The 24314-nt window shown below is 34.6% G+C and overlaps 1 protein-coding gene across 2 annotated transcripts in view; it reads right to left on the minus strand.

The window, feature by feature from the left end:
- Window positions 1-24314, minus strand: part of LOC149840922 (la-related protein 6B-like) — a 79575-nt gene that overhangs the window by 2276 nt on the left and 52985 nt on the right. Inside the window, exons 3-8 of one of the 2 annotated variants that reach the window (XM_090003461.1) lie at window positions 23741-23835; window positions 23584-23655; window positions 976-1055; window positions 564-660; window positions 453-500; window positions 282-350 (exon numbers count right to left, since the gene is read on the minus strand). In XM_090003461.1, the coding sequence (XP_089859587.1) occupies window positions 282-350; window positions 453-500; window positions 564-660; window positions 976-1055; window positions 23584-23655; window positions 23741-23835 (461 nt within the window). The remainder of the gene's footprint in view (window positions 1-281; window positions 351-452; window positions 501-563; window positions 661-975; window positions 1056-23583; window positions 23656-23740; window positions 23836-24314) is intronic. The other variant, XM_090003462.1, reaches the window with a different exon arrangement.

Here is a 24314-nt window from a genome sequence, read left to right on the forward strand (position 1 = left end):
AGAAAAAATAGAACAAATAAAATATGACTTGCATTGGGAATGCAAATGAGTTATAACAGCCATCACAAGTAGGACTGGATTCTAGACCTAGTACACAAATTGGATTCTTCAGAATTTCTAGTCACTGATTGTAGGCTTCAAAATAAACAAATAAAACTCTCTCAATGCCTCTCCCCCCAAACAAAAAACAAGAAGAAAAGAAAGGTGCAAGCCAATGGCTTTTTGATGTGTACAACAGGCAAGAAAAACTGCCATCGTCACAACATCAATTAGCAAGTTACCGTGCGCTTGAGCAGCATCCGCACCCTGAGGCCACATCTCCAGTTCCGCTCATCATTTAGCTCAGTAACCTTTACAATTATGGAAGATTGGATTGGAGTTTGTTAGACACAAGTGAAATGCACATTAATCTTGAAAATTACCACTCTGGTACTAGGTTAAGGATAACTTACTGCTTTCTCCGCTTGTTCAACAGTTGCAAACTCCACAAAAGCGTGCAGCTTCAATTGAAATAAACTATGAGAGAGAGAAAGAGAGAGAGAAAGAGAGAGAGAGAGAGAGACCTTATTGCTAACAAGAGTACCCATTTTTGGGGATCTAGTTTGCACGGCAGCAGTACCATTGGAATGCTGAGGATGACAAATGCGAACGCTCTTCACACTGCCAATGCAACAAATAAGAAAGGGAAATGACCAACCAAACAATGTTCAAATCTGTGGTTCAGCTTTCTTTTTTTTCTGTTCCCTTCATAAATTAATTCACTAATCAACTCAAAGCATAGTGGAAAAAATCTAGCTACAAGTTCTTAATCAGAAAACTCCAATGAATCAACCATAGATTTTGTTAATTTGAGGTTAAGTCTAAGGCCATAGATATAGATGGCAATATGTAAAGGCAGATTCACAAACAACACCATTTAGTTCAATAAGAATCTCAAGCCATAATAAAAATGAACAAATGTGATTCTTGCCTTACCTTCCAACAACAGAGAAAATCTTCTCAAGATTCGGGTGAGAATGATCTTCAGGCAAATTTTCAACAACAACAGTGCGTGACTGCACAAATAAAAATAAGAAAATGAGAAAAGAGGGATTATGGACATGACCAGAAAGAACCTTAGTAGGCAGGCTTTATTATAGACAGAGTGTTAAAGTTGTATATATCAAGGTTGTAAGGGTCATACCGTAATCTATACGGTCAGGCCATAGTGTAAAATATCATAAAGTTTTAATAAAAATTTCAAAAAAATCAGAAAAACTTGAAAAAAATCATAACACATGAAACAATGATGAATTTCACAAAATACAACCATAAAATCACATCACATATGAACAATTTATGGCTGCATAAGACATCATCAAAAAATGATGATTTGCATAAGATAAAACAATAAAATTAAATATCAAAACAATTATGTGCTATGAATGGCATGCATAAGACACTAAACATTAAATAATCAAGATAATATGCTATAAATGGCAAGATAATATACATATTAAATAACGAATCTAAGCCAATAAGTAACAAGATTCATAATAATGTGTGTTTACATAAACAAAAAAAAAACACTTTTTTTAATGCTTACAAAATTTACATAACTAATTTTTTAAAATTTCATACAAAAATGAATTAGATAACGTCAAACATTGAGTATCATCAACATCATCTTATTTTTTTTTTGGAAAAAATCTCTAAATCACTCTTAAGCTCTTTAGGGATCAATATGAACTAGCCCCAAGAGGCCTTATATGTTTTCGAAAAAAAATTGAAATAAGTGCATTTAAAGTACATTTATAGCATATCTTAAGATGCGCCACGTATCATAGTGTATCATAAGATACATGGGCGTATAGTTGTTAAGATTAATGTATCATTTATATATATGTATATATCTGTATATATAATAATATATTATATATATAATATAATAAATATATAATATATATGTTGGGGGCTAAGTCAAACTAGCTTTGACTTGCTCCCAACAGATAGAATTCTAGCCACGTAACATAGTGTATCATAAGATACATGGGCGTATAGTTGTTAAGATTAATGTGTCATTTTTATATATATGTATATATAATAATATATTACATATATAATATAATAAATATATAATATATATGTTGGGGGCCAAGTCAAACTAGCTTTGACTTGCTCCCAACAGATAGAATTCTAGCTGGTGGGAGCTCTCTCGCTCTTTAATGAGAGATGACTCCCTCTCTCTTTAATATTGCTTCTCTCCTCTCCTCTATTGTTTTTTCACCATTCCTTCTCTCTTTCAACTCCATAAATTGGGATGTGTAAGGATTGAGAGAGTGATGGGTAGTATTATGCTTGTGTGTTATTTTTTAGCGTATTTGTAGTGAGGATTGAATGTAATTTTCTTTTTGTGTTTTTAATGTCCATTATGAATAGAGTTATTCATTTACCAATGCAATTTTCTTTTTGTATTTTTAATGTTCATTATGAATAGAGTTGTTAATTCACAATTTCATGTGTGTCTTTTAAGCTCTTAAGTTTGTGTCTAAATGTATAATATGTTGATTCTTAGAGTTCATGGAGTGCATTGAAATCCGTATCATTTTGTGACATGGTATCAGAGAAAGGCATCATGGTCTTGGAAAATATTTGTATTAATGAATGGAATGGATTCAAGGACTTCACACTTCAATATGTATCTTTGGCTTTTCAATTTTCATATGTATGGTAAGTATTTTTTAAAAAGGAGTTATGTTAAAAATAAATATTTTTGAAGTATGTAGAAATTATTGTGTTTTGATATATGAAATATATGTCTTACATTATGGATGTGTAGTGAAAAATTATATTTTGCAAATATATGTGAGCTTTTGCACACTCATTTTATTGAAAAAAATTCATTGTGGGCCTTATGATGTATATCCCCTTTGTGGAATTTGTGAGTGTGTTCTTTAGAACAGCTTTATTGTTATCCACTCAAGTTGAATATTGGTGGACTCTTGGTTTGTGATTGAACACTTTTGTTGTTATCCACCCAAGTTGAATATGTGGCTTCTTAAAATATTATGTGTTTTGCAAAATACTAAAATTCATATTTGAATGTCTCTTAACGTATGTATGAACTATCTTTGAAAATTTTAATATATTGTGATGTAATCAAGCATGATCTTTTATTGTGATCTATTTCTAAGGAGTTCTTTCTATCATCATTTGAATATGGTATTTCATATGTGTTTGAGCAATATTGCTCTATTAAGTAAGATTATTTTCAAATGGCATGTGTTGCATTAAGGCTTTTTTAGGTATATGCCGCATAAGAATGACTTGTTATCATATAATAAATGTGTATCTTAGTGGTTTCTCTCTTGCGTATTGATATTTTATATCAAACTTCTTAGAGAGTGTTACATTGTGAGAAGAATCTCTTGTTTGATGTGATCATATATATATATATATATATACACACACACACATGTGTGTGTGTGTGTGAATCTTTATAGCTCTTTGAGAATTTTCATATGTTTGTCTTCAGTTGCCTTATAGTAGACCTATGATTTAGCTCTAACTTCTTAAGATCATATGTGTTCTTGTCTCTTTAATGAGATGTATTGACCTTTTGTATCTTATGTGCCTAGTGCACTTGTTTCTTGATTGGTGGATTTATGATCTTTTGAAGGATTCTTAAACTTACATTGAGATCTTTTGAAGGATTCTCAAACTTACATTGGGATCTTTCGAAGGATTCTCAAACTTCATAATTTCGCCGTCTCTATATAGAGTGCTTATATTGGGCATGACTCGGTATTTGCTTATTCAAGTTTGTAAAAAAAAAAAGATAAGCCATCATGTATTGCATATAATTGCATCAATTAACATATTGTACATATGATTGCACTACATTTCATACTAAGGTTTTCATCTAACCTTATTGGATTGATTTGAAACTTGTTTTTTCAAATCAGTTATTTGATATAAACTCACCTATTTGGAAATTAATTTATGTGAGTATTTATTGACTTATTATGGCATTGATTTTTGTTTATAGAATTTTATATGATGCATCATTTCTCTTGGCATTGTTATTCTTTGATCAGATGTTTGTTGGGGTGAGTTGTGTGCACCTCATTTTATGTCAGTTTAGATTGTCAACTTATGGTTTGGCTCTAACTGACAGTTGTTTGATCCTTAGATCTGAGTGTGTTGTATCACTCATTTTTTTAACCAATGTTATTATTATGGATGCTTATAATTTTGTTTATCTGTGATGGCTATCTATTTTTGAAATCATAGTGTTTCAAAAGATTGTTAAAATTGATATTGTTATTGGTAACGTTAGTGTGCTTCCATTACAAGCTTTCTCATAGTAATGATACAAATACGATACGTACTCGTATCGCAATATGAGTGTATATTGTATCGAAATTCCTCATAGTAATGATATGTATCGTACAATACGGTGTGATACGTACAACATTGGTATATATAGGTTTATATACATAACTATATATACCTACATAATATGTATGTATGTATATATACATACAAATATGTATATCTATTTTTTATATTGTTGTAATAGGTAATACACATTAGGGATATGTTTATCATTTCACTTTTATATAATAGGTTGTACCCATTAAGGGCACTTTAGTCTTTTTATACTTTTTATGCTTTTTATTTTTATATTTTTGTCATTTTATTTCCAACAAAGGGCCCTAAGAGCCATTGAGATGCTCCAAATGGCTCTATGTGCCTTCTCTTGTCTATATAAAGGAGATTACTACCCTTCTTGTAGTGTGCTTGTCTCAAGCATTGTATGTGTGTGATCGTTGCAAAAAAAAATCCCTTTTCCTTTTCCTTTTGAGGGAAAAAAAAGAAAGAAAAGGAAACTTTTTGCAAGGTCTCACTTGACCTTTTGAAAAAGATGTTTTGAAATTACTCGCCTCCGTTTTGAAATTTTGCAAAAAAATAGAGAGACGGGATTCGTTCGTCGGTACGAGGTTCAACCGTTCATGGCGCCTTTATCAGGGGTAATCGAACCAAGGATCGAATCAATGCCTTTTGCTTTGTCTAAATTTTGACTAAGACATTATTCTAAAATCCTAAATGCATATTGAATCATGCTTGTGCTATGATGTATGCTTTTGAAAATATTTCAGAAATTTGGATTTTCCAAGTGATTTTGAAAATGTTCAAAAATTGAACTTAATTTAAAAAGATTGAAATTTGAATCCAAAAACTTGGAATTGAAGTGAATTTGAGATTGAAAAGAAAATTTAGAAATTTGAAAAAAAAATTAAATTAAAAAAAAAATTGAAACTGAAATCAAAAGTTGAAATTGCAAGAAGTTGAAATAAACTTGTGAGATTTCAGAGTTTAAAATTTGGAATTTTAAATCTGAATTAAAATGAACATTTGAAATTAAAAATAGATTTGGAAAAGAGTGGAATTGGAAGATAAAAGACTGAATTTGGAACTTTGAAGTTTGATGAATCAGAGTTTGAAAATAAGACTTTGAATTTGATCTTGAAATTCGATTTGATGTTTGAAATCAGAATTAAACTTGGAATTTGGATTGGAATCTCAAAGTGAATTTCAAAAATTTGGTTTAGAATTTAAGTGGAGAAAATGAAATTCAGAATCTTTGAAATTAAACTTGAAATGAAAAATAGAACTCGAATTTTGGAATTTCGAAAAGAATAAAGATCTGAAAATGAAATTCAAAGTTAAAATGTGAAATTCGAAGATGTGAAGTTCATAAATAAGAATCGAAAATTGGAATTTGGAATAAGATTTAAAGAAATGAGTGGAATTAAAGATGAAATAAAGAAAATGAAGAGAAATCTAAATTTATAAATGGAAATCGAAAATGGCTTTTGAATTTAGAAATGAAAATTGTTTTTGTTTTTGGAGGTTTATTTTGAAATGTTAAAATGTAAACTGTAATATATATATATATATTATTACTTGACTGTGCAAATAGTTGTTGGATTGTAGTCCAACAACTATAATAAATGATGTTGGACTATAGTCTAACAGCTATAATAATAAATGTTGTTGGACTGCTATATTAAGAGACGTTGGAATCCAACGTCTCTTTTGGAGAGCTCAAAATGGGCTCTCCTCTTTCTTCCACTTTTTTGTATATATAGGGGTGAACCCCTTCAATGTAAAGCACCATGCTTCTTAAGCATTTTGTTCATGAATAAAGTATTATTTATTTTTCAAGTGTTCTTCCTTTTATACCCTTTCAAGGGTTATGCTTGTAGTGTCTCCAATAGACACTTGTTTGTGAGTTATTTGTGCATTTGTTGAAGACCACCATTTCATTACATGGTATCAGAGCTACGAAATCCTTAGATCTTGAAGTGCTTCCGCCTCAATTTCCGTGCCACATTTACAAAAGATGCTTCATCACCTTGTTCTTGGCTCAAGAAGATTTGTTTGAAGAAAGGCGAACTTGTGCTACAAAAAATTTTGGTTTTGTATCCTCTCTTATTCCTTTGTCTACTCTTTTTCTTTTCTTTTTATTTTTCTCTCTCTCCTCCTATTTATTCCTCTCTTACCCTTGTAAAAGATGGATGACAATGATAAGATCACCATCATTCCTATGAAGCTAAATGATACTAACTATGTAATGTGGGCTTCGATTATGAAGCACCACATTTGGGGAAAAGGTTTATGGGGTATAGTGGATGGTTCCGATTTGGAACCTAAACTATCTCTTACCAAGAAAGAGGGTGATAAAGAGGTTCCTCTAACGGAAGAAGAGAAGAGTAAGGCGTTAGCCACTTATGAAAAGAAATGGAAAGAATGGAGGATAGGGCATGCAAAAATTATGTCATGGCTCATCAATAGCATAGACATTAAAAAATGCTCTAGTCTAGCTAAGTTTGAGCATACCGATAAGGCTTGGGAATACCTCAAAAACATGTATTCCCTTAAAGATATTGCACATGTATGCAATTTACAAGATAAAGTTCGGACAATGACTCAAAAAGATAAAACTATTCGAGAATATTATAATGAGTTGTCCGAACTTTGGGAAGAGTTGACTCTTCTTGAGCCCAAATGGCATTGTGCCGAAGACATCGAGCTTCGCCAAAAGCAACTCGATATGGAACATTTATATCAATTTGTGAATGGTCTAAGGCCGGAGTTTGAATCCACCAAATCGGCCCTTTTACATCGTGGAAAAATTCCTTCTATTGTTGATACTATAGAAGAGCTCATTATGGAGGAAAATAGACTTAGAAAAAGTACTCCAAAAGTTGATGATGACTCCATTTTAGCTGTATCTAGACCGGGAAATCATACTCGTACTTACAAGCCGCCTCATTTTGGAAGGCAAAACAGCGACTTTGATAAAAGAAAAGTTATTTGTCATCATTGTCATGAACCGGGGCACTATAGGCCTCAATGTCCAAAGTTAAAAAGAAGAGAAGAAAAAAGAAGTGCATCTGTTGAATCTGAGTCAAAAGATCAAGATGCACCAGTGTCTATGACTCAACTGATGGAAATCCTTCAACCTCTTCTCAAAGGGGTATCCTCCTCAACCGAAAACTCAACTGGAGCGGCAATTGCATCTTTCTCCGGTCCAAGTAACTTTCCTTGGCTTTTAGATTCTGGTGCTTCTTTTCATATGACCCCAAATGTTAATAGTCTATCCGAATGTCTTAAAAATAACTCAAGTGTGTCAAAAGTTTTTACAACCGATGGCACATCTCTTGAAGTAAAAGGAATAGTGTTAAAATGTAAAACTGTACATATATGTATATATAATAATATTATATTATTATATATATATAAATACATTTTTAATTTCTTTCTTTTCTGTATTTTTTTTCCTTTATTTTTATTTTTTGTCTTTATGTCATCTAGTTCAGTTTGAACTAGAATGACTGTTGCTAGTCAAGTCCTGTCCAGACTTGACTAGCAATAGAGCTGTTGGACTGACACAGTCCAACAGCTCTTAATAGAGCTGTTGGACTGACACATTCCAACAGCTCTAAATAGAGCTGTTGGACTGTGCCCAACAGCTCTATTGAGTCCTCTTTCAGCTGTGTATATAAAGGGGTGCAGCCCCTCTTGTATTTTACTCCAATGCTTCTTAAGCAATTGGTTTTTCATATCAATAAAGAATACATTTTTATTTTTATTTTGTTTTCAGTTATACCCTTTTTAAGGGTTATGCTTTAGTGTCATTCTTGACACTTGCTCTTGTTAATCAAAGCTCGTGTTTCGAAGATCCCCATTTCATTTCATGGTATCAGAGCCGCGGAAGTACTAAATCTTGAGGAAAAGCTGCCTCAGTTTCCGTGCCCGTTTGCAAAAGTGTTCGCCACTTGAAGAGAAGTGTTTTATCACTTCATTGGAGAAGATTTCACATCTTGTTGTATTGTTTTTTTTTTTCTTTCTTTCTCATTTTCCTTCTTGTTTCTCTTCTATCCCTATTCTTTCTCTCCTTGTAATCGATGGATGACAATGATAAAGTCACCATCATGCCTATGAAACTAAGCGATACGAACTATGTAACATGGGCTTCAATCATGAAGCACCATATATGGGGAAAAGGCTTATGGGGGATTGTGGATGGTTCCGATTCGGAACCTAAGCTATCTCTTACTAAAAAGGAGGGAGATAAAGAGGTCCCTCTATCGGAAGAAGAGAAAATCAAGGCTATTGCCTCATACGAGAAGAAATGGAAAGAATGGAGAATATCTCATGCGAAGATAATGTCATGGCTTATCAATAGCGTTGACATTAAAAAATGCTCAAGTCTTGCCAAATTTGATCATGCCGATAAGGCATGGGAATACCTTAAGAATATGTATTCCCTTAAAGATATTGCACACGTGTGCAACCTCCAAGAAAAAGTTCGAATGATGACACAAGGAGACAAAACTATTCGTGAATATTACAATGGGTTGTCCGAACTTTGGGAAGAACTTTCCCTTTTAGAACCAAAGTGGCATTGTGCCGAAGACATCGAGCTTCGTCAGAAACAACTCGATGCCGAACATTTTTACCAGTTTATCACTGGATTAAGGCCGGAATTTGAAACCACTAAATCGGCCCTACTTCACCGGGGAAAAATTCCTTCTATTGTTGAAACTATTGAAGAATTAACAATGGAAGAAAATCGTCTCCGGAAAGGTTCTTTAAAAATTGAAGATGATTCCGTTTTAGCCGTGTCTAGACCAGGGAATCATGTTCGATCATATAGGCCTCCTCACTTTAACCGACAAAATGGTGACTATGATAAGAAGAAAGTTATTTGTCATCACTGTCATGAACCGGGACACTACAGGCCACAATGTCCCAAACTTAAGGAGCTGAGAGAAAAAAGAGCTGCAATTGCTGGATCGGAGCCTAAAGATCAGGATGCACCAGTTTCCCTGGCCCAACTAATGGAGATCCTTCAGCCTCTCATCAAAGGTGCCTCTTCCTCATCTGAAGCTTCAACCGGCGCAGCAGCCTCATCTTTTTCTGATTTAGGTAAAATTTCTTGGCTTCTTGACTCTGGTGCATCTTTTCATATGACCCCAAATAATCAAAGTCTATCCAAATGTGTTAAAAATAAAACAAGTGTGTCAAAGGTCTTTACTGCTGATGGGACTTCTCTTGAAATAGAAGGAATAGGAGATTTTGAAAAAATTTATAAAACAAAAAAATTTTTTATTCCAGAAATTAGACATGTTCCCAAATTAAATTTAAATCTTTTATCTGTATCTCAAATTTCTGATTATGGGTGTAATATTTCTTTTTCTTCTCATGGTTGTTGGGTACAGGATCGCCAGTCAGGCAAGCTGATTGGGGAAGGCCATAGAGAAGGAGGACTCTATTACATGGATTTTTTGGAAATGCCGAAGAAAGCTTTTTGTTATAATATTCAAAAAATAGAGTTGGAACTGTGGCATAAGAGACTTGGTCACCCACATATAGCCAAAATCCAACATTTTCCAAATCTAGGGAAATCTTGTAACTCTGAATCATTTGATTGTAAAGATTGTATTCTCGGCAAAATGAAAAGATTACCATTTCAGAACAGAACCTTTTTCTCTTCAAGACCACTTGAATTAATACACTCGGATGTTTGGGGTCCTGCACCAGTAATTTCTAAAGGAGGATTTGTTTACTATGTTATTTTTGTCGATGATTTCTCCCGACATACGTGGATGTACTTTCTCAAACATAAGTCTGAAGTATTTTCATACTTTCAAACTTTTCATAATATGGTTAAAAACAAATTTCAAAATGATATTACTATTTTTCGCACAGATTCAGGGGGAGAGTTTTTATCCACAGATTTTCAAAATTATCTTAAATTGCATGGCATCACACATCAAAGATCTTGTCCTTATACACCTCAACAAAATGGACTGGCAGAACGAAAACATCGCCATATTATAGAAACCACTAGAACTTTATTAATAGCAAATCAAGTCCCTAAAGACTTTTGGGCAGAAGCTGCCTTAACTGCCACCTATCTCATTAATAGGATGCCATCTTCTTCGTTACAAAATATCACTCCCATTGAAAAACTTATGAACATTTCTCCAGACTACTCTAGATTAAGAATATTTGGGTGCAAATGTTTCATATTTACTGACAAAAATGATAAACTTTCCCCTCGTGCGATTCCCTGTGCCTTTTTAGGATATGCTGAAAACCAGAAAGGTTATAAATGTTTTGACTTCAAAAATAATAAACTATATGTGCCTAGAAATGTTTCCTTTCTTGAAAAGGAGAGCTTCTTTGATTTTAGAAAATTAAAAGACGTCACTGAGTACTCCTTTTTGCTAGATCTAACATCAACATCTGATGAATATGACCTTGATTGTAACTTTGATGATGATCCAAGAATTATTGATCTAAATGTTGAAAATGAAGAAGTTCATAGAGATACTAGTATTCAATATTCCAGGCGACAAGAGTCTAATACTCCATGTGCACTTGAGAAATATTCTAACATTCCAACTAGACAATCATCCTGAATCTCGAGGCCTCCAGAAAAGTTTGTATCATACGAGTCTTTCTCACCCACATATAGGGCAGTTATTGCATTAATTCACTCATATGAAGAACCATCCACATATTTTCAAGCAAAAAATGATATCAAATGGATAGAAGCCATGAAAGTTGAATTAGATGCACTTGAAAAGGCTTCTACATGGAATATTCAAGATCTTCCTCCAGGGAAGAAAACTATAGGATGTCGAAGGGTTTATAAAATTAAAACCAAGAGTGATGGTACTCTTGAAAGATATAAAGCCCGTTTAGTAGCCAAAGGTTATGCCCAAGAATATGGGATTGATTATGAAGAAACCTTTGCTCCGGTGGCTCGTATGACTACTGTCCGAACCTTAATTGCCTTAGCTTCTATCAAAAAATGGTCTATTTTTCAAATGGATGTCAAAAATGCTTTTTTAAATGGAAAGCTAGTTGAAGAAGTATATATGGAACCCCCTCCTGGTCTAAGTATTCCTAAGGGTAAAGTCCTTCGCTTAGAAAAAGCTCTTTATGGACTTAAAGAAGCACCAAAAGCTTGGTATGATAGGTTTAGTCGTGTTATGATTGATATTGGTTTTCAATTCTGTTTAACTGACACTGCTTTGTTTATTAAGAATTCTGATGCAGGGATCATTGTGCTTCTTCTCTATGTGGATGATATGATCATCACCGGAAGCGATAAACAAGGAGTTGAAACAATCAAAACACTTCTTAAATCTCATTTTGAAATGACTGATTTGGGCTTGTTGAGATATTTTTTAGGCATTGAAGTTGCTTATTCTCCTAGAGGATATTTATTATCTCAGACTAAATTTGCTTTTGATATTGTTTTCAGGTCTGGTATTACTGATGATAAGAAAGTTGACACTCCAGAAGTTGTTAATGTTAAAATGAAGATTGATGATGGAGAACTTCTTACAGACCCTACTCCTTACAGACAGCTTGTCGGGGCACTTTCCTATCTATCCATTACCAGACCAGATATAGCACATGCTGTTCATACAGCAAGTCAATTTCAACATGCTCCTACTTCTGTTCATATGGGAGCAGTCATGCGTATTATCAGATACATCAAGTCCTCTCTTTCACGAGGACTTTTCTTATCTTCCTCCTCTTCTCTTGATTTAATTGCATATACTGATGCTGATTGGGGAGGTGATCCCAATAACAGACACTCAACCACTGGCTTTTGTGTCTTTTTAGGGGAATCATTAATCTCGTGGAGGTGTAAAAAGCAGCAGAAGGTATCTCTCTCATCCACCGAAGCTGAATACAGAGCCATGGCAACCACGACCATGGAAGTAGTTTGGCTCCGACGACTGCTTGCTGACATGGGAGTTGAAGCAACAAAGGCTTCACAAATGTGTTGTGACAACAAAAGTGCGATCTACATTGCCAGTAACAGAACATTCCACGAACGCACCAAACACATCGAAATGGATTGTCACTACGTCAGAGAGGAATATTTACACGGGATAATTGATCTGCCATATGTCACTTCAGAATATCAGTTAGCAGACCTCTTTACAAAGCCTCTCGCTGCTCCCCGATTTCACTTTCTCTTAGACAAACTTTCGCTCATTGTACCGTAAGTTTGAGGGGGAGTGTTAAAATGTAAAACTGTACATATATGTATATATAATAATATTATATTATTATATATATATATAAATACATTTTTAATTTCTTTCTTTTCTGTATTTTTTTCCTTTATTTTTATTTTTTGTCTTTATGTCATCTAGTTCAGTTTGAACTAGAATGACTGTTGCTAGTCAAGTCCTGTCCAGACTTGACTAGCAATAGAGCTGTTGGACTGACACAGTCCAACAGCTCTTAATAGAGCTGTTGGACTGACACATTCCAACAGCTCTAAATAGAGTTGTTGGACTGTGCCCAACAGCTCTATTGAGTCCTCTTTCAGCTGTGTATATAAAGGGGTGCAGCCCCTCTTGTATTTTACTCCAATGCTTCTTAAGCAATTGGTTTTTCATATCAATAAAGAATACATTTTTATTTTTATTTTGTTTCCAGTTATACCCTTTTTAAGGGTTATGCTTTAGTGTCATTCTTGACACTTGCTCTTGTTAATCAAAGCTCGTGTTTCGAAGATCCCCATTTCATTTCAAATAGGACGTTTTGAAAATCTTCAAAAATCCAAAAGATTTTTTATCCCAGAAGTTAGATATATCCCTAAACTTAATTTGAATCTCTTATCTGTCTCGCAAATATCTGATTATGGATGTAATATTTCCTTCTCTTCTCATGGTTGTTGGGTACAGGATCGCCAGTCAGGAAAGCTGATTGGGGAAGGCCATAGAGAAGGAGGACTTTATAACATGGACTTTTTGGAATTACCCAAGAATGCATTTTGTTATAATATTCAGAAATTAGAATTGGATTTATGGCACAAAAGGCTTGGCCATCCTCATATGTCTAAAATTCAATATTTTCCAAGTTTGGAAAAATTTTGTAATTCTGAAAATTTTTCTTGTAAAGACTGCATTCTTGGCAAAATGAAAAGGTTACCATTTCTTAGTAGAACTTTTGTTTCCTCACGACCACTTGAGTTAATACATTCGGATGTTTGGGGCCCCGCACCAGTTATTTCCAAAGGTGGTTATACATATTATGTCATTTTTGTTGATGACTTTTCTAGACATACTTGGATTTATTTTCTTAAACATAAATCTGATGTCTTTGCTAACTTCCAAATATTTCATAAAATGATTAAAAATAAGTTTCAAAATGATATTTCTGTTTTTCGCACTGATTCAGGGGGAGAATTTATGTCCAACGAATTCAAAGACTATCTCAATTTACATGGTATTACACATCAAAGATCATGTCCACACACTCCACAACAGAATGGCCTAGCCGAACGCAAACATCGGCACATTATGGAAACTACTAGGACATTGCTAATTGCAAATCAAGTTCCAAAAAGTTTTTGGGCTGAAGCGATCCTAACTGCCACCTACCTCATTAATAGGATGTCATCTTCCTCATTAAAGAATACAACTCTAATAGAAAAACTTGTTAATTTAACTCCAGATTATTCTAGATTAAGAGTCTTTGGATGCAAATGTTTTGTTTTCACCAACAGAAATGACAAACTCTCTCCTCGTGCAATCCCATGTGCCTTTTTAGGATATGTTGATAATAAAAAAGGCTACAGGTGTTTCGATTTTCAAAATGACAAATTATATGTGTCAAGAAATGTATCTTTTTTGGAAAAAGAAAGCTTCTTTGAATTTGAAAAATCCAAGGATGTCACTGAATACTTGTTTTTAATTGATCCAACTTCAAAATCCAATGAATGTGATGTTGGATGTGACCTTGACAATGATCAAAGTCCTATTGTTGTTGAAAATGATGATAATGAAGAGCAAATCCATAGGGATGTTAGTCTACAATATTCAAGACGTAGAGAGCAAAATCTTCCATGTGCATTACAAAAATACTCTGAAGTCTCACCTAGAAGAACGTCTAGAATCTCTAAACCTCCAGAAAAATTTGTGTCTTATGAATCTTTTTCACCCACGTATAGGGCCGCCATTGCATTAATACAATCATATGTTGAACCATCATCCTATTCTCAAGCAAAAAATCATATAGAATGGATAGAAGCCATGAAAATAGAATTGGATGCACTAGAAAAGGCCAATACTTAGACGATACAAGATATTCCTCCGGGTAAGAAACCTATAGGTTGTAGGTGGGTATACAAAGTTAAAACCAAAAGTGATGGGACCCTGGAAAGATATAAGGCCCGTTTAGTAGCAAAAGGATATGCCCAAGAGTATGGCATCGATTATGAAGAAACATTTGCTCCTGTGGCCCGTATGACCATTGTTAGAACTTTAATAGCCTTAGCCTCCATTAGAACATGGCCTATCTTTCAATTAGATGTCAAAAATGCTTTCCTGAATGGGAATCTCGTTGAAGAAGTATACATGGAAGCCCCACCTGGTATTAGTATCCCTAAAGGTAAAGCTCTTCGTCTAGAAAAAGCTCTTTATGGTCTTAAACAGGCTCCAAAAGCCTGGTATGACCGATTTAGTCATGTTATGCTTGATATTGGTTTTCAACCTTGTTTAACTGACACTGCTTTGTTTGTTAAGAAATCTGATGCAGGCATCATTATTCTTCTTCTCTATGTAAACGATATAATAATCACTGGAGGCGACAAACAGGGAGTTGCAAATATCAAATCTCTTCTTAAAACTCACTTTGAAATGACTGACTTAGGTTTATTAAGATATTTTTTAGGCATTGAAGTTGCTTATTCCCCTTGGGGTATTTGATATCTCAATCTAAATTTGCTTTTGATATCGTTTCCAGGTCTGGCATTACAGATGATAAGAAAGTAGACACTCCAGAAGTTTTCAATGTTAAAATGAAAATTGATGATGGAGAACTTCTTGATGATCCTACTCCTTATAGACAGCTTGTTGGAGCTCTTTCTTATCTTTCCATTACTAGGCCAGATATAACTCATGCGGTTCATACAGTCAGTCAGTTTCAGCATGCTCCCACCTCCGTGCACATGGGAGCGATTTTGAGTATTATTAGATACTTAAAATCCTCTCTTTCACGAGGACTCTTCTTGTCTGCTTCATCTTCATTAAATTTAATTGCATATACTGATGCTGACTGGGGAGGTGATCCCAATAATAGACACTCAACTACTGGTTTTTGTGTGTTCTTAGGTGAAACCTTAATTTCGTGGAGGTGCAAGAAGCAGCAAAAAGTCTCTCTTTCCTCCACCGAAGCTGAATACAGAGCCATGGCAACCACCACTATGGAGGTTGTTTGGCTCAGACGATTGCTAGCACATATGGGAGCTAAAGCAACGCAAGCTTCAAAGATGTGTTGTGACAACAAAAGTGCGATCTACATTGCAAGCAACCGGACATTCCATGAGCGTACTAAACACATTGAGATGGACTGTCACTATGTCAGAGAAGAATACTTACATGGAACCATTGATCTGCCATATGTTACATCAGAATATCAATTAGCAAACTTCTTCACCAAGCCTCTCGCTGCTCCCAGATTTCACTTCTTCTTAGACAAACTTTCGCTCATTGTACCGTAAGTTTGAGGGGGAGTGTTAAAATGTAAACTGTAATATATATATATTATTTAATATTATTATATTTCCTTTTATTATTTTATTTTTCTATTTTTCTTTATTTTCTTTTTTAGCATCTAGTTCAATAGAAACTAGTTCAATAGTTGTTGGACTGTAGTCCAACAACTATAATTAATGTTGTTGGACTATAGTCCAACAGCTATAATAATAAATGTTGTTGGACTGTAGTCCAACAGCTATATTAAGAGACGTTGGAATCCAACGTCTCTTTTGGAGAGCTCAAAATGAGCTCTTCTCTCTCTTCCACTTTTTTGTATATATAGGGGTGAACCCCTTCAATGTAAAGCACCATGCTTCTTAAGCATTTTGTTCATGAATAAAGTATTATTTATTTTTCAAGTGTTCTTCCTTTTATACCCTTTCAAGGGTTATGCTTGTAGTGTCTCCAATAGACACTTGTTTGTGAGTTATTTGTGCATTTGTTGAAGACCACCATTTCATTACATGAAAATCACTTGGAATTTTTGAAAATAACTTGAAATAACTTAAAAAAGATGAAAAATAATGATATGATTCTTATAAAGAAAGATTTTATTTGAAAAAGCAAATTTAATTATTTAATAGAATTAAAACAAGATTAAATTTTAATGTATTCATGACTATGGTCACAAACATATTCTAATTTAATCTTTATTTAAATTTTAATAAAGAATAAAATAAATTTCTGTGCCTTTATAGGATTTAAAATTAAATTAAATTTTAATATATTCATGACTATAGCAACAAATATATCTCAAATTAATTTATACTTTAAATTCTGATAGAGAAAGAAAATGAAATCAATTTTTAGAAAATATGATGTTTTTCAAAAAGGACCTAAAGTGTAGGTCAAATTTTATTCCATAAAAGATAAAAACCCTAAGTATTGTTCGCAATTTGACTATTATCATAAATGTGAATCATTTACTTAGGGTTATTTACTTCTTATTAGAATGGTGCACGTGTCATTCGTGTTATACCATAATGCTTTTTGAAGAATAAAATAAAATGAAATGCCACAAAAAATTACGAGAATTTAAAATGCAATTATATGCTCATACATTCTAATCTAAACAGAAAAGTAGAAATTTTTATTAATATAAAATTATTATAATCTTAAATTGAAATTTCTTAATCTAGAAAAAGAATTCAGGGTCTTTCATGCTTCCCTGCAAACACGAGATAGCACAAGACAACAGAAGTGCAAAATATAGAAAGAAATTGAAAATGCTATGTTAAAACTAACATATATATGATTATGCCTATGTTGCAATGGAAATGCATATGCATATGTTAATATGTTAAGATGCAATGCCTATGTATAAATGGAATGTATACGTATTTGCCTAAGTGCAATGCTTATGTTTACGAAAAAATGCATTTGCCTGCAATGCTTATACTAATGAATAAATGCATATGCATTTGCCTAAGTGCAATGCTTTATGCTAATAAATAAATGCATATGCATTTGCCTAAGTGCAATGCCTATACTTATGAAGAAATGCATATGTATATGCAAGATTTAAGCTAACACACACATGCAAGAACACTTGCAGGAAACACTGGCAATAAACACTTGCAGGAACAAGAAAATTATTGTCAGTGGATACACTCCCAAGCAAGGCTCAGATGTTGCTTTGAAAAGATGATAAAGGATCCGACCTTGAAAGAGATGGAGGAGATGACAGTGGCTGAAATGAATTTGGGGAATCCAAACCAGGTAGTCTTTCTTCCCCAATGAGATCATTCAGCATATATGTATTTGCTAAAGTGATATGAGCACTTAGTGCAGCACCAGACAAGCAAGAAAAACCGCTATTCCTTCTGATGGGATTTGGGATTTTAGTCCCTATGTTCTCAAGCTCATCAAAATTCATAGAGGTATCTCTAGAATAAATGTTGCATTGGTAAACTAACACAGATTTCAGCCGATGGCTGAAAAGTTTCCTCAAAACCTAACATCTTCTCAGATCAAGAAGGATGAAACAGAAGGTGAAATGCATATGATGATGCTACAGCAAATGTAAAATGCAAACCAGGATGAAACAAAAAATGAAGTGATGATGATACAAACTTAGCGAATAAAAGCATGACAGATAAAGAGCACATGGTTGCAGGAAATTTTGATGATACAATGCTAGATGAAGAGGGTGTTATGCTGTGCAACAAATCATTGTAGGCACTACTTGATGCAATAAAATGTAGATGTATAAACTGAAATTAATACAATGAAATATATATACACAGGAAATGTAACAGTAAAATTCAGCAGAACCAAACAATGCATATGGTAATGATGAAGATGAAATGATATATACTAAAATTGAAATGCAAATGCTGAAATGCATATGAAAATGCAAATGCATATGCATATTTTGAAATGGAATGCATATGCGTCGGTTAAAGCTGACAATGCATATGGTTGTGGGGAAGTGCAATGTATATGCTGAACCGAAATGGAGTGCATATGTAAAAATGAAATGCAATGTGCAGGAGTCACAAGTGATGATCATCATGTATTTGCAGAAAATATACAGGAATCACAAGATTGACAATATATAGTTGCAGGAATTACAAGATGAACAGTGTATAGTTGCGGGAAATATGCAGGAATCACAAGAAGAACAGCAAAATTCTGTTTGAGCTTCCAAAAATGTTTTTTTTTGTTTTTTTTTATCGTATCAGTGACATAAGCTGAAATGTCAGCCTTTCGCAAACAATTGCACAATTAGTCCACAGGTGACTCTAGGAATGCCTTTGAGAACCTTAATCATATGCTGCTAGTTTGGCGTCTGTGGAACTTCTCTTATATATACACAAGAGCAATGTCAAAGACTTCGGTGCAGAAACCTGGGAATCTGCAAGTATCATCAAATTTACATTTTCCCTATATGACAACATATTTTCCACTATCGCCTTTAATTCTTTACATTCTGATGGAAGCCAAAATTCCAACCCCAAGTTGATCTATATGCTGGTGGTGTCAAACAGATGATTAGCATGGCTAGATTGTTGAATTACAGTGGACTGTCTAGCTAACAATTGTACAATACATAAGCTCTCAGTCACCTTGGCTTAGAGAAAGGTATTCCTATCATACACGCAAGGTACACAGAATTCAATCAAACTAAGAATTGATGATTCCTTTTTGCCAATCAGACCTTATATGTTCAAGACTGTGAAGATCATTGCTACTTGTTAAGCAGTTGCCGTTGCTACTATTCTTTCCATCAAATGATGTGGCAAATGTAAAATGTGATGCACTAAAGGAATGTTTGTAGAGCAGGTAGTTAAGGAAGTTGATTGGTGTCTCGAGGAGGATTCAGAATCAATGTGGAATAAGATAGCGGGTGGTATGAGAAAAGTAGCTAAGGAGGTATTGGGTGAGTCTAAAGGCGGTGCACCACTAGGTAAGGATACATCATGGTAGAACGAGGATGTCAAATTAGCTATTAAGGTTAAAAGAGAGTGTTATAGAAATCTAAGTAAGAGTCGTGATAATGAGAATTTGGAGAAGTATATGATAGCAAAGAAGGAAGCTAAAAAAGTTGTTCGAAACGCGAGGGCTAAGGTATATAAGGAGGTTTATGACAAGTTGGATACCAAAGAAGGCGAGAAGGATATTTATAGGCTTGCAAAGATGAGAGATAGGAAATCGAAGGATTTGGGTATGGTTAGATGTATCAAAGATGAAACACAAAGGGTTTTAGTCAAAGATGAGGAGATTAAGGAGAGATGGAAAGATTATTTTGATAAGCTATTTAATGATAGTCATGCTCAAGATCTTGGAGACTTTTCCATTCCTTTTCATGAGATAAATCGTGACTTTATGCGCAAGATTCAAAAGAAAGAAATTGCAGAGGCTTTGAAGAAAATGAAATCAAGAAGGGCAGTTGGCCCAGATGGTATACCTATCGAGGCTTGGAAATGCTTGGGAGAGAAAGGTTTAGAATGGTTGACAAATCTTTTTAACTTGATTTGGCGAACAAATAAGATGCCTAATGAGTGGAGGAAGAGTACTTTGGTGCCTTTATATAAGAATAAGGGTGATATACAAGATTGCACAAACTATCGTGGTATAAAACTCATGAGTCATACTATGAAACTTTGGGAGAGGGTGATTGAGTCTAGGTTGAGGAAGGTTGTCATGATATCGGAGAATCAATTTGGTTTTATGCCTGGAAGATCAACTATGGAAGCTATACATCTTCTTAGACAACTTATTGAAAGATATAGAGAGAGGAACAAAGATTTGCATATGGTTTTTATTGATTTAGAGAAGGCATACGATAGAGTACCTAGGGACGTTCTCTGGTGGACAATGATGAAGAAAGGTGTTTCTCTCAAGTACATTAGTATAATTAAAGATATGTATGAAGGAGTAGTAACCAATGTCCGCACTTGTGGAGGGGTGACAACCAATTTTCCGATAACGGTTGGGTTACATCAAGGATCTGCTTTAAGCCCTTTCCTATTTGCGATAGTGATGGATGAGCTTACGAGATCAATTCAAGAAAATGTACCGTGGTGTATGTTGTTTGCTGATGATATTGTTTTGATTGATGAGTCTAGAGCTGGGGTTAATGCTAAGTTAGAATTATGGAGACAGACATTGGAAGCTAGAGGTTTTAAGTTGAGTAAGAGTAAGACTGAATATATGGAATGTCGGTTTAGTAAGCAACGAAGTAGTGATGGGAGTGTAGTGAAGCTTGGTGAGCAAGATATACCGGTGAATGATTATTTCAAATATTTGGGATCCATCATTCAAAAGTATGGAGAAATTGATGGAGATGTAAATCATAGGATAAAGGTTGGGTGGATGAAATGGAAAAGTGCTACTGGAGTGCTGTGCGATCGTAGAATGCCATTGCGATTGAAGGGAAAGTTTTATAGGACGACTATTAGACCCGCTTTACTATATGGTACGGAATGTTGGGCTGCCAAGAGACATCATATTCAAAAAATGAGTGTAGCTGAGATGCGGATGCTTAGATGGATGTGTGGAAATACAATAAAAGATAAGATTCGGAACGAAGAGATACGTAAGAAGGTAGGTGTTGCACCCATTGAAAATAAGATGCGAGAGAATCGTTTACGGTGGTTTGGACATATTCGGCGAAGGCCTAATGATGCTCCAGTTAGAAGGTTGGAGAAATGGGAAAATATATTAGTTAAAAGAGGTCGGGGTAGGCCTAGGAAGACTTGGATGGAGATGATAGGAAAGGATATGAATGCTTTGAACCTCACCGAGGACATGGCGTTGGATAGAAATGATTGGAGGAAAAGGATTCATGTGGAAGACCCAAAATGAATTTCTTTTTTGGTTCATGTCGCTGACCCCAATTGTTTTGGGATGAAGGCGTAGTTGTTGTTGTTGTTGTTGTTGTTGTAGGAGTATGCATTGATGTGCAGGATGACAGCACCACTTCAAACCTGATACAACTAGGGACAGAAGATGATATGATATGCAATGTATGATGAATGCCAAAGGAAAGGGATGAAACACATGATGGGAAATGTAATCAACAGAAACACATAGATGCACAAAATTGAGCAGGAAATGTGATGCTAAATGAAAGTGAGGAAATCCCATGAATCAGAAGAAAAATAAACAGTGAAACAAAAGGAATGAACAGGAATTGCAGGGTCATTGCAGATTACCACATGATGAGGGAGATGCTGCACCTGGAATAGTGGAAATTGGGAATGCCATGAGGAGATGCAAAGATGCAAATACTAAAGGGAAATCAAATATGCACAATGGCTAATGATCTAAAACGAAATCTGCATAATGGCAAAATTAAAATTCAAAGATAAATCGATGAAACATGGCTATGCTTCAGAAGTGCAGCAGTCCAAACATTTCAACGATTAGCGAATTGAAATGATCCGGAAACTGTGATCTGATGCATATATAAAAAAAAAGAAACGATTGAAATGATGCAAATTCTTAGATCTGATTTCTCTATTGCAGAGGTAATGAATGATGTGATGCCCTGAACAGGGGACGACATGAGATGATGATGAGGATGAGGAAGTGAAATCTAATGAATGAACGATGCAGGATGATGATGAAGTTGATGAAAATGCAATGAATGAGTGATACGGGTTTGCCATCAGATGTAGAGAATCAAATACGTGAACAAACAACGATAATGTAACAAGGATTTAAGGAAGAAAAGGAAGCTAACAATAAAAGAAAAGGTCAACATCCTATGGAAAAATGCAAATCGATGCTGCTATAGGCAGATTGATGTTGCATATGATGCTTCAGTGGAGAAGGAACGCCGATACTACGAAAAATCGAAAAGAAAGAAGAAGAGGCAAATTCACAGAAAAACAAAGAGGGAGAGGGGATGATTCTCATCGTGGCTTGCCAGAGCTTGAGAGAAGAGAAGCGATTCCTCTGTATGCACTTCTGTTGGACTGATCTCCTTCAGTCAATCAAGAAAAAAAAAACAGAGGAAAAAGGGTAGAGAGGGGGAAAAGGAAGAAGGAGAAGAATAGAGTCAGGGGAGAAGGAAGGGAAAAGGAAAGAGGGACAAGAGCTTCTTGCCAGGCTCGATGGTCTCTCCCCCTCCCCTTCGATGGTTGTTATATAGGAGGAGGCCGTTACACCCTTTTTCAAAAATGGCCCCTCAAGCTTTTAAAATTTTTCAAGAAAAAAGTTTTAATTACGAGAATTTTCAAAACCCTAAAGCTTACTTTTCTGAATTTACATCCCCTTTGTATTTTTTTGAAAAAAAACCTAAAATATAAGAGAAATGCAGGGAATTTATCCAGATGGAGTTTTTAAAGGATTTTATAAAATATTTGCTTTGAAATTTGAAGATTGAGGGTTTGTGAAATAACAGAGTTAATTTTAAAAATTTGAGTTTCAAAATGGATCTAGATCCGAGATTTTTGAGTAAATATCGAGTTTGGATCTCGAACTAAAGAAAAATGAAAAGAGTGGATCCAAATGGAGATTGGATCTGGACAAAACACCTGGGCCATACAGAGAATTGATTTTGGATTTTTAGATTTTGAATTGAAAACAGGAGAATTGGGCTCAGAATTGGATTTGGATATCCAATTTGGATTCGAGATTGGGTCAAATATAGAAAATGAAATTGGGCTTCGGACCTTCAACCAGAGAGTGAATCCGATAAATAATTAGAAATTGACACAATTGCTCTTCTGACTAACTCAGAAGGTGGGTCCTAGGGGCAAAAAGGAAAATTTTAAAATTTTGAAAAAATTGGAGTGTTCACAATGTGCAATATATTTTTTTAGTTTTATGTGTTGTTTTTTCCCATTAGTGGCTTTGTGGATTTGATTATTGTATTGACCCATAAGTGGCCCTTTGCTTGTGCACACTATTGTATGTTTGTAAGCCCAAAAGAGGCAGCAATTTGTGCACTTTTCCATTTTATTGCGGAGAGAAATGGAGGTGGATGGTTAACAGCAATAACCTGCAAGTCCTCAATCTCAGCATCTGAAAGTTGATGCACACGCTTAACTTTCTTTCCATCTTCACTGACCACCTGCACCTCATAGAAGAAGCTTCAGCTTAAAAGACTGAAATAAAAATGAGCCAATTTGCAACACAGTAGAGAATGAGGAACTTACAAGAATAGATGATGTTCTCAGCGCATCAGCAAGCATGAGATGACTGTTGACAAGAGCTTTTATTTTTTTAAAAGACGCAATAACTGACATAGGCACTGCAAAATCAATACAACAAAAATTAATCACTGCGCTAAGCAGAACAGACAAAGCAAGCAACCATGACTCATGCCTCTAATTGCATCAATTGGCGTTTTGCAGGCATTAAGATGCAGAAGTGCTATAATGTAATGTTTTTGGCACATATGCTAGACATAGGATTCACATGCAAGAGTCATGGCTTTTCATTGCAATATTTGCCACATAAGACCTCTTTCACACCTTTTTACAACAAAGGAGCTCAGATTTCTTCAGTTTGCAAAGCGGGTCCTCTCACAGCCAGATATGATGGAACAGTGGTTCCCTTAAGCCATTTTAGTAAAAATGTCTAAAATACCCATTGAGAAAGAAGGTCATTGTTGTAATGAAACAACAAGGGGCAAAAACACAACAGCCACTTAGGGGCTCAGAGGAACACACAACACTAAAAAAATATAACCATTATTTCATTCATAATGCACACAAAAGGAATAGCTTT

This window comes from Nuphar pumila, chromosome 4 (assembly GCF_984573655.1).
Source record: "Nuphar pumila chromosome 4, dmNupPumi1.hap1.1, whole genome shotgun sequence".
Lineage (NCBI taxonomy): Eukaryota > Viridiplantae > Streptophyta > Magnoliopsida > Nymphaeales > Nymphaeaceae > Nuphar > Nuphar pumila.